The sequence below is a fragment of the Amblyomma americanum genome, chromosome 10, assembly GCF_052857255.1.
Source record: "Amblyomma americanum isolate KBUSLIRL-KWMA chromosome 10, ASM5285725v1, whole genome shotgun sequence".
NCBI classification, from domain to species: Eukaryota; Metazoa; Arthropoda; class Arachnida; order Ixodida; family Ixodidae; genus Amblyomma; species Amblyomma americanum.
The window spans coordinates 127,744,393-127,757,863 of NC_135506.1; the positions used below are offsets into that span (position 1 = coordinate 127,744,393).

The window sequence follows — 13,471 nt, forward strand, 5'->3', positions numbered from 1 at the left end:
TGATATGATGTTTGAAATATGCGTATTCCATGTAAGATCATGACAAATATGAACACCAAGGTATTTGTATGATTGGACAAGATCGAGAGGAACGTTAGATATGCTGTATTGGAACAGAAGAGGGTAACGGCGACGATGGAACGACATATATTTGCATTTACTTGTGTTAAGTGTCATTAGCCATTCACTGCACCAGTCTTGTACATGAGTTAAATTATTTTGAAGGGATTGTTGGTCAAAGGTGTTAGTGACTGTTCTGTAAATAACACAATCATCAGCAAACATCCGAATATGGCAATCTAATTTCTCAGGTAGGTCGTTAATATAAATTAGAAACAAGAGTGGCCCAAGGACGGATCCTTGGGGCACGCCTGAGGAGACTGGTAGGAGGTCAGACATTTGGTTATTGACAACGACTGATTGGAAGCGGTGAGTTAAGAATTCTTTTATCCATGCTAGTATGTCGGGATGCAAGTTTAGGCGAGAGAGTTTCAGAAATAAGTGGTTATGAGGTACCTTGTCAAATGCTTTAGCGAAGTCGATAAAAATTGCGTCAGTTTGGAGGTTAGCATCAAGATTGGCATGCAAGTCATGAACGTAAAGTGCTAGTTGACTTTCACATGAGTATCCTTTGCGAAATCCGTGCTGCGATGAGTGAAAAAAGTTATTTGAATCCAGAAAATGCATTGTTAAAGAATAAATGACGTGTTTCATGAGTTTACATGGTATGCTGGTGAGTGATATGGGTCGGTAATTAAGTGGTGAATCTTTGTTACCCGACTTGTGGACCGGAACGACCTTCCCCACTTTCCAGTCATGGGGTATGACACCTGTAGAAAGAGACTGTGAGAACAGCAGGCATAAAAATTTGGCAGAAGTATGGTTAACGTTTTTTAGTACCTTGGTGTTGATTTCGTCAAAGCCGGCAGATGATGACAGTTTTAGTTTATCTATGAGACATGATATGCCGGCCTCAGAGAAAGTAACGGCTGGCATTAAACTTCTTTGGTCATTTGCTGTCATGAGGGGGGGTGGTTCATGTTCATGAGTGAATACAGATGCGAAAGCAGAATTAAATATGTTAGCACACTCGACATCAGAAACAGCACGCCCGGAATCATCAGTTAAGGTAATAGTGCGTATAGATTGCTGATTTAAAAGCTGCCAGAATTTAGTCGGGTTATCTTTAAGTATGTTGGGAAGGTCAGTATGATAGAATGAGCGTTTAGCGTTTTTTACGTATGTCTTTTCGGCAGCGTAATATTTTTCCCATGCGTAGTCATTTCCAGTCTGTTTAGCACTGCGGAACAAGCGTTTCTTTTTGTTTTCTAGTCTTCCTAGAGCCTTGGTAAACCATGGTTTCTGTTTGGTTGCGCGGAAGCTGCATTTGGGAACATATTTGTTAGTAAGTTCGTTGATTTTATGAATAAACATCGACCAATTTTCGTGGATGGTTTGTTCCGGGAAAGAGTGCTGAAAAGATGGGAAATAAGCCTCCAACGCCCTGTTTATAGCCTCATAGTTACCTTTGTTATAAAGGGTGATTGTTTTTTTGGAAGTTTCTTTTATTGTTGGAGTGAAGGTAAAAGACGCATGGATGACTTTGTGATCACTAATTTCCCGGAGATAAGTAATGGAGTTGAGGCATTCGGGGTGGCTAGATAGTATAAGGTCAAGAATGTTTGCGGTGTCTCCGGCGATGCGTGTAGGCTGGGTTACTAATTGAGTAAGATTAAAATTTAAGCACACATCCACAAACTCCTGTGATTCATGCTGTCTAAAAATAGGCTGATGAGGGTTATTCCAATCTATGTCAGGATAGTTAAAATCTCCAAAAAGGAGCACGTGTGCATTAGGGTGTTTTGTTGTAAGTTGGTTCAGAATGTTGTGCAGCTTTCGAGGGAATTTGGGGTTATTGTTGGGGGGCCTATAGCAAACACCAATTAGTATAGACACTGGCGTGGCGCGACAAAGCAGCCATAATATTTCGAGGTCAGATTGGATGTTAATGTGGGAACACTGTAGTTGATTGCTGGTAGCGATAAGGACGCCTCCTCCTCGGGGGACTTTGCGATCGGCACGGAAAAGGTTAAAATTAGGTAAGTTGCACAGAACTTCAGTGTCGCCCACATTATCGGTCAGCCAAGTCTCTGTCAGCACAAGCAGGTTAGAGCCTGTTGAAGATACAAGGCTGGATACACTATCGCACTTTGAAAGCAGACTGCGTATATTAGTATAGATAACCGAAAAAGAAATATTCTGTCGAGGGGAGGTATGGCGTGGATTAGATAAGTGACGATTGTGCGGTGAGCGCTATGCTATTTCTTTCACCATTTCGGTGGCAGCATCAAAAGTGTAGCGTTTTTTGCCGAGAAATAGGGTCTTGTACCGCAAAGAAAACGGTCCGGTTTCTGCTCTTGCAAATGCGACAAGATGTTTGCGGGCTTTTTGAACAGAGCGGGTAAAATCTTCTCCAATGCTATAGTTCGTGTCCTTCAGCATAGGACCTTTGGAAAGGATAGTTTCTTTGGTTTTGAAGGAGACGAATTTAGCGATAATTGGCCGTTGGCAGTCCTCGTTATGGCGTCCCAAGCGATGGGCACGCTCTGACTGGGCTCTAAGGTTAACTTTAACTTATTCTGACAGTGCTTAATTATTATTTCTTCAGATTCGATGAATGATTCACGGGGATTGGAGTCTGGAAGGCCATAGAGTATCAGGTTGTTGCGGCGTGATCTGTTTTCTGTGTCGTCTATTCGGGCCTCAAGGTTAGTAACAAGAGCTGCCGTCCCGGCGGCAATGGAATTGACGGATTCTAGATCGGATTTTAGGGTAGCAATGTCCTGAAAGAGGCTTTCCAGGTCTGCTAGGCGTTTGCTCAGGTCGGAAATGGTTTGGTCGACAGAACACATCTGACCTTTAAGGTCCTGTACATCCGCGATTATTTGGCCTTGACCGGCTGACAACTTCTTGAGTTCAGCAAGAACACTATCAAGTTTGTCCGGACCAGGGTTCATCTCAACTTCTCCGGACAAAAGAAGAAGATATTTTACAACAGAAAAGCATTCACCAGCAATAGAAATGCAACACTGCAGGCTCGGAAGCTGTACCAGGCAACGGTCACTACATTTTTTAGAAAAGAGGCAGTATGATGGACTAACCTGCGTAGCGAAAACCAGTGGATGAGGAGGCTGCGACATGGCACAGCTACCGAGCCCACAGAGCGCGGGCGGAAGGCGGTGCTCTTTATATGTTGACAGGGTTGATGTTGTCGCTGGCGGTTGCGCTTGCCATCCGATGTCGAGGGTCCAGGAAGGGGGCGCTCTTTTCACCGATGCATCTGCGCTGCTCAAACCGAATGGTCCGTTGTACCCGACGCAGACCGGCTGCTCTGGGTCCGGTAGAACAAGCCACGAAGTGTCGAAGATGGCTGGGAAGATGTAGGCAAAGGCAGGCGCGAGCACCTGCGTAGCGAAAACCAGTGGATGAGGAGGCTGCGACATGGCACAGCTACCGAGCCCACATGCACTAACATCGCATAGTACACGGGCCTTTTATCATTTCACCTTCATCAAAATGTGACTGCCGTGGCTAGGATCGAATCCTCATCTTCAAGGTGAGCAGCCAAGCACCATAACCACTGAGCCACCGCAGCAGCTTCAACACCTCTCAGACTTTTCCATTGAAATTGCAGCACTTTGTCTATGATGCTTACACTCATGATTGTACTCCTGCCTTGCAAAGGGGATGATTCGTTTGAACATCTGCCTCGCATGTGAGAAGTGGGGGGTTTGACCCCAGTGCCGCCGGGTGCCCACCAGTGATACAATGGATACAAACTTTCCACTGGCCTGGCGCTTGGCTTCTTCAGAGTGAAACGTTCAGGAAATGGGTCTTTGACCCCATCTTGAATAGCCGAATACCCCGTGTGCCATAGGGGACTTTGGCCACAGGTGCCCTTGCGCCACAGTAAATCGTCATCATTGGCTTGCATAAGGAAATGCGGGGCATTTAACATTTGCCAGCAGAATGGGAGCTGTACAGCTCCTGAAGAGCAGGCACATGAGTTGCACTAAAAGGTGAGGAGTGGTTGGTGGGGAAGAGTACACAGGCGTGTCTCAAGGCGGCCCTTAAACCTATCCGCCAGCCTACCGTTTTTAATTTTGTTAACTTGCAGCATGAAGCTCTCCTTATCCTAGGTACATATGGAAATCATTCGCAGCTCTGTGCTTCCGTAGTGGTGATGCGCTATCTTTGCTGTTTACTTAGTGCTAGCTTTCTCTTTTAGTGCGCTAGCACTAGATGCCTCTCTAGCGAAAAAGCCACCCTGTCTGTGGTTGAGGTCTGAGGATGCAGGCTGCCCACAACCCTGTGGGCACGTTGCCACCTGCTCACTGGTAGATGTTCAAGTGGAAAGGAGGAGGCCAGTTTTGTGGCAGCTGCAACGAGGTGTTGGTCCAGCTGTGTCAGTGTAGAAAGAAGGAACTCGTGTCACACTTGTTGCTCCCAGGATGAAACAGGTTACATAATGGCTGCAGCTCTGTGGAAAGGAGGAAACCTCCATCACGCTAAGAGGAAAAAAGGATATGTACTTCACACCAGTTCTAGTTGTGTTCAGATTGTAGCAGACAGCGGCAAACCACATTATGCATGAGCTGCAGCTGGTGTAATGTGCCAATAAAGTTGCGTTCCTGCTAGCACACCTTTGTCGCATTTAGTTTAACTTAGCAAATCATTCATCCTTTCTGTTGGTCTCGTTCTACAGGCCTGAAGCAGTTCTGAAGCAGGTCATCATTGTGCACATGACATGGCAGTTCACACGGGGATGGCCAGGCCTGCAGTGTGAAGGTTGGTGTAGTTTCGTTTTCTTGGTGTTGATTTTTTCCTACTCGTCATTATTTCTTTTGACAGCGTAGTGCCTACTGTTATTGATCTCTTGTAGTTTGTCAAGGAGAAATGTGCTTATGAGTTTTGCCTCCTAGCATTAGGTCATTGATATGCCTCAGAATTTTAGAGAAGTGAGCCGTACTTCTATGAATGCTTGGATGAAGGAAAGAAAGATTCATTTGCCAGAATTTCCTGTTAATAGCTCCAGTCGAGAGCTACCGCTTTTTATGCGGTGTCTTCAGTGTAAAGTGTGAACAAAGCAGGCATCTGGAGAAAAACGGGAACAACAGATGCAGGTGCTAAATTCAGATAGTTGTTTGTTAGTTGAATATGAATCCAGCTCATACATCCGAGCTTGGCACTCTGTTTTACCAGCATGCATACTTGAGGAGCAAAGCTGCATCATCTAGTAACATCAGGAGGTAGACACATTAGTGCATGTGCATGAATGGTTTTCAACGATTGGTTTGCTCCCTTCCTTGGTTAGCGTGGGCCATATACCTGTGAGCTTCTACCGTACTACTACAACAAGAGAGAAGATGCAGATATAAAATGCTGAGTGCCACAAAAATCTACCCTGCGTTCTATCACGGCTGATGGTGCACAATTCTTCCTTTTCTTGTTACTCTTCCAATCCCTCCTGGATGACATCGGCGCCCTATCCTCCTGCCAGCGTAGTCGTGTGTCCTGCATACAGCACATGTGGCTGTCCGTAAAGCATGCACTTTTCAAAGGTGTTTATTGCTATTAGTGGATGCACAGCTGTTGCCACTAAGTGTGTACACAAAAGTGGATGAACGTCTGGCATGCAAACACTGTCATGGTGCCTTTTTTGAAACCTGGGAGGCCACCAAACTCCGTTGCAAAATAATTTGAAAGTGAACTTAATGTTAGGTTACTGTAGAATGCCAGCATGCCCATTTACCCGCCTTGCGGCTAAGAGAAGTGAACAAAAGGGGTCAGTGGATGCATGCAGGACCATCACGACCATTCGTCCTTCTTTCTTCTGTGTTCTGCCGCTGCGGTCTTCCCATGACCCAGAGGGGCCAATCATTAGGGAGGTCCCCTCCCAGAATGTTCAATTTTTGAAGTGAGTTTGATGTTCTTTTCACATTACATATTTTGGGGAGAGGGTTATGAACCTCACTGGAATTGGAGGGCATGCCATGTGGTTTGTAAACCAATCATGTGGTGAGTTTACCATGATTCGGTGATGCAAAAGTGGGCCAGGCTCCAAGGTTTTTAGAACTGGGCCCCGGAGCCTGGAAAAAGGATTCTGAGCTACAGTCAGATGATATGCACCTTTGGCTATGCCGAGTAGGGGCCCTCCCCTGTTGTTAACCAGTTCTATCTTTTGTTGTTTCATATTCCTGCCGCTGAAATTGTCTCTAACAGCCAAACTTGTCATTATATAAGTTTCTGTATAAACCTATTGTATCCCCTTATCCCTACATCTTAATTCTTCGCAAGACCGTCTCCGGGAAGAAAGCCTTCAAGTCAACAAGCCTTCACTAATGGGGCACACCTGGTGCAAGGAAAAGAAATCAAACTTTAGTGTCATCTTTTATCCTTCAGTGTCGGCAGTTCCTTGACACCAGTCAGCGTAAAAATGATGTTCGACAACTGACCACCTGGTTGAAACGGCGACACAAGAACCCTTTGTACTCAAACAGCACTGCCTTACCATTTTCTCTGATGTAGGAAGAATCCTCTGACACAACCTGGTGTTTAGCATCCTAAGCGACCTAGTGGAGGTAGGCTTTCTTGGCTGGTTGCTGAACATTCTGAATGTGTTCCTAGGCTGCTCATTTTGTTTGCATTTTGGTACAACTTTTTGCAAGAGTTTCATGCCAGAAAATGGAGTGCTGTTGTGCTGTATCCCAAACCACACACTCCTTATAGGGAGAATGAGTTTCCACCAAATGTGGGTGCCCAAGTCAATCATGTACTCTGTTTGCATTGATGACCGGTAGATAGTCTGTTCTTCCTCCACAAAATGCAGAAAGCAGATACAACTTGCAGTGCTCAAGCTAGTGGACTATACTGCATGTTCAATATTTATATTGGTCCAGGTAGCCAAAAATTCTCCTGCTTGAACTACTTGCCTACTTGCACTGAAACACCAACTAGAAGGTAGCTTAGGATTGTCTGTGTTTTTTGATCCGTAATTTAGCATCGGAACTTGCCTGGATTTTCCGGAATCAGACATTGGTTGCCTCACAGTTTGCCTGCCAAATTGGCTGCCTGATTCCTTATGCTTCCAGGCACCAAGCATGCCATTAACTCAAGTGGCAGCAATGAGGAAAAGTCATGGCAGTCTTTCTGAATGAATCCATGGAAATCCAAGACTGGGCCTTCCTTGGCAACAGAGTCAGCTGGTTTTGACAGTGGTGCTCCCTCGTGTCTATGTTGGGTTGAAAAAGTTAACTTTCAGACTCCGCTGAGTATTGCTGGCATCTGTTTTAGTCTGATAGAGCAAACCTTTCAGCAGTGCAGAATTCAAAATATTGGTTGTGAATACATGTGCACATTCCTATGTGTGGCCCGATGCCTCCCCTGTTCAGTCCAAAATATTTTACAGGTCTGAATAATTGGTCAGCTACTGCATATACAAGTATATATGTTTAGCTTTCCCAGTAATTGACTCAAGTACCATATTTTCTGGTGCATAATCAACGGTGCCAAATTTTGGCTTAAAATTGGTTTTTACTTTGATAGTCTGCACCCGGTGTTTAGTCTGCAGGGATTATTTTCGTCAGAAAATAAGTTTTTTAAGTTGGCCGCAGATGCTTCAGAAAAGTTTCCCACATCTGTGAGTTTTTCAATGCCAGGTTCTTTAGCCGCTGCTCGGTTGGACTTTACTGTTAGCTTGACAAGACTGAACTTGAATGCTGCCGGAAAGGCTCTTCATTTTTTCAGAACCAATGCAGCCAGATTACTTTGCGTTCTGGTGTTATTCATCGAAGCTTTTTGGCACATGTTCACAACTTCAAGCACTGAAAAGCAGCTGCTCTAAGCACCGCCACATGTATTTGCTTGCATATTGAAGATGATTTTCCTATGTGATTGAGTGCACAAAACGTCATAGGCGCAATCATGTCCTGCTTTTTTTTTTTACCTTTAGAGTCGCACTTGGGGCTCTGACAAACAATGTTAATAAATGAATGCGTGTATAGTCCACACATATAGAGGGGCTGCACCATGTGTAATTTCAGCTTTTGAACATTTGTAGTCCGGAAAATATGGTGCTTTCAACTTAGGGAAATCCATCAATATGCACCCTGTGATAAGTTGCACAGTTCAGGACCTTTCCTTAGTTCTCTTCTCCATGGATGCAGTTAAAAAAAAAAGTGGCTTTAACACAATCCATTCACTTCGTGCACATCAGCTGATGTGGACAAGTACCAGAAGAGCATAATCCATTGAATTTCTATGAAGTGCATTAGCCCGCCGCCGTTGTGGCTCAGTGGTTATGGCGCTCGGCTGCTGATCCGAGAGAGGCGGGTTCGATCCTATCCTGGGTGGGGGGTTGAATTTCGATGGAAGTGAAATTCTGGAGGTCCGTGTACTGTGCGGTGTCAGTGCATGCTAAAACAACCCCAGGTGGCTGAAGAGCCCTTCAATACTGCGTCCCTCATAGCCTAAGTCGCTTTGGGGCATTATACCCCCCACCCCCCCTACCCCCACCCCCAAAAAAAGTACCTTATTCAAGTCTGCCGAAAGAAATGATGAATTCTAGGTGGCCTTGCATGAGACATGTCATTGTGGACGTCCTTCTGAACATAGGAACTGCTGTGCCAAGAACTTGAGGGTAGCAGGGAGTCTCCCAGCAATCGAACGGCTGGTGTCTTGTTATGTGACATTAGAGATGTTGTCACAGAAAAAAAGCCTGGGCCTGTGAGAAATGAGTGATTGATGATCTTAGCAATTGTGTAGGGTTTCTGGTCACTTTAGTCTGGATAAAGCCCATTTTATCTATAAATGCTGTTGTGAAACCTCATGTTTTAGGCTGTGGTGTTGGGTTGAAATTCTGTTTAAACTGAATGCATTTATGAGGTGCCATCATGCTTGAAACTTTTAGGAAGTTATGTTTATTTATATCATGTTAGAAAAAAAAAACAGGAGTGAATTGTGACCGGAGCAGGCATGTAGCAAATAAGCACTCCATTATTGTGGGTGAGGAAAGTGTGTTTTGGCTTGTGTTGACATGGTGATACCACAGCAACTACTGGCATTTTTTTGTTCCAGTCATTCAAGGGCACTGGATTAATTATGTCCTCGCAGCCAACACGTCGTTGCGGAATGCGAGGACAAGGCATCCGGTCGGGTCATGATGCGTGAGGTCGGCATCCAGTCCAGCCAGGAATGGGCTTCCCAGAGCACACAGACCACCCTCCTGGCACGGAGCACTGGCACGAACACTGAGGTGCCTCCAAGGGAGGATGGTGCGTACTGCATACTGATCCACTTCTTTATAGTTCATTAGCTGGTAAAGTACACAATATCCTCAAGGCCATTTCACATGCAAGAGAAAATGCTCGTGATTCCTGTCGCCGTGGTGTAAAAACCTGTTTCGACCCATCACGGTGGCTCAACTGGCCAGAGTGATGAGGTTACGACAAATTGGAAATTTTTCATGGCGACAGTGTGACAGCGCAACAGCTTCGCTTCTGACCAATGACTTCACAGCGGAAAGTCACGTGACAAGAGGAGGACACAATGTCTTAGTACTACATGTCCTTCTGGCAACACGGTAACATGTTATGGGGGCTGTCCAACGAAGCGCTAATAACCGAAGTGTCGAAGCGCCCACTCCTATGGGATGCCAAGGACAGTGGCTTCTGCAACAGGACAACAAAGGAGTCCCTGTGGGAGCAAGTGAGGGACGTACTTGGAGATATTGACGACACAGGTAAGTAAAAGCATCAGTTGTGGTGAGCTCTACGATTGTCACTGCACTGTACTATTGCTTTAATTACTATATTGAGCATTGTGCAGCCAACAAATTTTTCTCATCACTCTGGCAGGGTCTGCAGCCTACCGAGAACTCAATTTTAGGTCCCTGTGTGTTATTGCATACTGTTCGTGATTTTTTTCAGTGCGCCAGCTGTTCTGCACAAATGAGCTGTATGAATACTATTGTCTGCCTTTTTGCGGCCATAAGCAGATGCTTTTTTGTCTCTTAAACATGCTGGCAGCATCACTTTGTAGCCTCTCTTTATTCGTGAAATGCACGGAAGTAAACTAATAAATGGCAATCCACTTGGGATGATGAAATCAATAAACTGCATCTGGTAAAGCGGATCCTTGGCAAATGAGTGTCGTGTTAACACCTGGAGTGCTTTATTGAAATCATCTTGTGTTGCCTTCACATCGGACATGCGCGTCTTGCACATAGCTTCATCCTCATGAAACAAGAGAATCCTCTTTTGAATGTGGCGAAATGGTTACAGTATAAACCGCATATCATTTTCATGCAGAAAACTCGAAAAATTAAGGAAAAAGCATTTCACAGTACTTTATGACAAACATGTTCCTTTCCGCCCCAGCTTGCTCTTATCAGAGAATTCAGTAGTAGATTTATCACGAGTAGTTAGTTTCTTAAAAGAAGGAAATGTCATCTGCAGATTGTAAACTTTTTTAAAAAAGTAGTTGTCTGCCAGCACAACAGTGAGATTTTCCAGCCCTGTATTTGGCGCATGACAGCCTTGGCTGCTTATGTGCCGCAATACTCAACACACAAATGCGTGACCTGCACATTTTAATGCGACAGTGTTAAGGAGCTCATGTTGCAGAAAAGCCGTTGTCGGTGTCAGCGGAGTTGGCCATGAGTGAAAAATGGCGCATCTCGGTGGACACCTGAACCACGCTGTAAGGGAAGGAATTTCCTTCCCATAGGGTGTCATAGGTGTCCAGGGAGAATTGTGAGACAGGTGTCTTTTGCTTTCCTTAAAACCAATTTTCATTTCAATTTCCTTTCCTTATGGCTGGGTTCCTGTGTCCACTGAGATATGTTAGACAGGCGTCCTTTCCTTAAATGGGTGATTGAGGTTCCGTGCACTCCTTGGCAAGGCTGCAAAACGCTGTCCCGTCTCACTCTTAAAGAGGAAGCTTAAGCGTCCTCCAAATTTTTCATGTACTTGCCTACATCGTGTTTGTAAACAGGGAAGCTGGCCCTTTGAGTTCACCTGGGCGTGAAGTTATTGCTTGTGTGCTAACAGATGACAGTCTCTACATGTCCGCCAATCTTTTTCTCTTATTTTGCTTGCTGTATCCTGCTTCATATTTCAGTAACAGTCGAGGAGGTAACCGCTAGCTAGAAGAACTTCAAAGACACATGCAGAAGGGAAATGAAGGATGAGAAAGACAGCAAGAAGGATGGGCAGTAGCCACCTCACAGTCAGCTTGGTCTTACTTGAGGGACTTGACTGAAATGCGATGGTAAGAAAACAGTTATAGTAATGTCGAAGTAAATGTGTAAGCAACTGCAATTAACAGCCTGCACATTCTACCCAGGAGCCTTTGCTACTGGGTGCCACGTTTGCCTAGAGGTACAAGTGACCAGCCTAGCAGCCGACATGAGCCCCACAACTCACAGCAGCCCAGCAGCGCAAGGCTCGAAAGAACCAGGCCGTCCCTATGCAGATGAGCAGCCGCAATGGAGGTTCCCCACACAGGGTGAATAGAGAGCAAAAAAGGACGCACGAAGTGGACGCTGCCAGCCAAGCAGAGCGCAGTTGCAGTGCTCAGGCCGATGGACGCCTCCGGCCACTTCTTTCTCTCCTTGCAGCCGCAACTGCAGGCAACACCACCAAACATGCTCATGCGCCTCTAGATGGAGCTCCTGTGAAATGTACAGTCAAGACTATGCTCTGCTGGCTGCGCTGGGCATCAGCCACGAATAAGTCAACAGTATTTCTTGTACATCTGTTTATTTTTTGCTGCACTTTCTCTATCACAGACTGTCATGTACATTACAGCAGGACGCTTATCAGCAGCATGTCATGTTCAGCACCGCAGCCCGACTGACGCCCACTGCCAAGGCACGGCTCCTTGGCTGCTCATGAAATAAGACTTATGCTGTTTTATTCTGTGTTTTCTGGCAGCAGATATTACGTGCTGGAAAATCTCGAACCTGGACACCGTCAATCCAAATGCATTTTCCACTTACCTCCTGGAAAGAATGAAATTTCATTGAGTACTTTGTTTTTTGTCTACTGCAGATGCATATGAAAAGTATCTGCATTCTTTGCCAACAGGCTAATAAAATCCTTGCAGCAGATCAGTCTTGTGCTTCAACAAACCTTGCACGGCTGAGCCTGTAAATTGAATATTCGTTTGCCCTCATCCGGGGTTGGAGGGTATCAGGGCGTATCAGCTGGAACACCTAATCCCCAAGAAAAATATGGGGCGCCACCGTTGAATTTTTTCCAGCAATGCTTTAGGTGGTGGCAGACCAAGCAGGCCACACTCAAGGCATTTTTCTAGCCTTGGTGCGTCAAGCATCCCTCCACCGCTCTGCTTTCCGTTGGCACCTACGTAAACCAGAACAAACTTCAGATTCCTGTCGGACACAGTCATAAATACTCTAGAGTATGTACCCTGTAATGACAAGAGTTTATGTATACATAAAAATAATGTAATTGCTAAAAGAACCTCCAGTGTGCAGATTACTTTGTAGTTGAAATAAAGGCAGCTTGAATTCAGTAAGGCCTAAATTCGAACAAGTTCGCCGTTCATGGCACCAGCACACTGTGGACAATACCACTTTTCGTTAAATTCAGCGGCAGCCTTGTCCCAGTCAGCATAGTTGGCATCTGCAGTGACAGTGAAGTAGACACTTGTAAGTTTTTTGAGTCTAAAAAGAGTAGCATCACAAACCAAAGACAATGGGGTGGTGAGAAGCACCCATCCAGTCTTCTTTCCCTGTCCCTGCCTTTGGTTTGTGCCCATTTTTCCCCAATAGTACAAAACTAAGCTCCAAATCTTAGCATTGCTCAGTGCTAAGGCTCCGCTTCTGCAGAAAATGCAGCATCCTTGGCATTGGCGTTGCCGGCGCTGTGAGCAAAAAAATCCCCAGAGAAGCAGCTTTGGTGGGCCCCTAGGCCATGGGACCTTGTGACGTCATCACAACCTCCCCACGGGATTGTGAGCGAACTGCCCACTACGGCATGTGTCAGTTAATGATTGGCCTCTCGGTAAGAGCAATGGATGGATGGATGGATGGATACGGCTGAACCCTTTACATCGGGCGGTGGCTCAAGCCACCTAGCCATGTCTTGTGAAATTTTACTCCTGTCTTGCTTTTAGCCACCAATCAGATAACCTTCGCTTGGTTACTCTAACCTCTTAAAATCCACTTTCCCTTCACTATCCCTAAACCCCAATGCCTTGGGTAAGTCAGCCCCGCTGCCTTCCACTGTAGGGTGAAGCCCTTTACAGAAAAGTATCAAGTGTTCAGCCGTTTCCTCCTCCTCTCCGCACGCAATGCACAAAGTGTCTATCTCCTGGTACCTGACTCTATACTTCTTAGTCCGCAAAACTCCAGTCCTGGCCTCAAACAACAAAGAACTTCCCCTACAAT

General features: G+C 45.5%; 1 protein-coding gene across 6 annotated transcripts in view; it reads left to right on the forward strand.

Annotated features, from left to right (window-relative positions):
• Positions 1-13,471, forward strand: part of LOC144106973 (uncharacterized) — a 129,708-nt gene that overhangs the window by 15,585 nt on the left and 100,652 nt on the right. For 3 of the 6 annotated variants that reach the window (XM_077639946.1, XM_077639944.1, XM_077639941.1), the window contains exons 2-3: positions 4,766-4,848; positions 9,172-9,332. In XM_077639946.1, the coding sequence (XP_077496072.1) occupies positions 9,218-9,332 (115 nt within the window). In that variant the 5' untranslated portion in view covers positions 4,766-4,848; positions 9,172-9,217. Of the gene's footprint in view, positions 1-4,765; positions 4,849-9,135; positions 9,333-13,471 lie in introns of those variants that run through there. The other 3 variants (XM_077639943.1, XM_077639942.1, XM_077639945.1) reach the window with 2 other exon arrangements.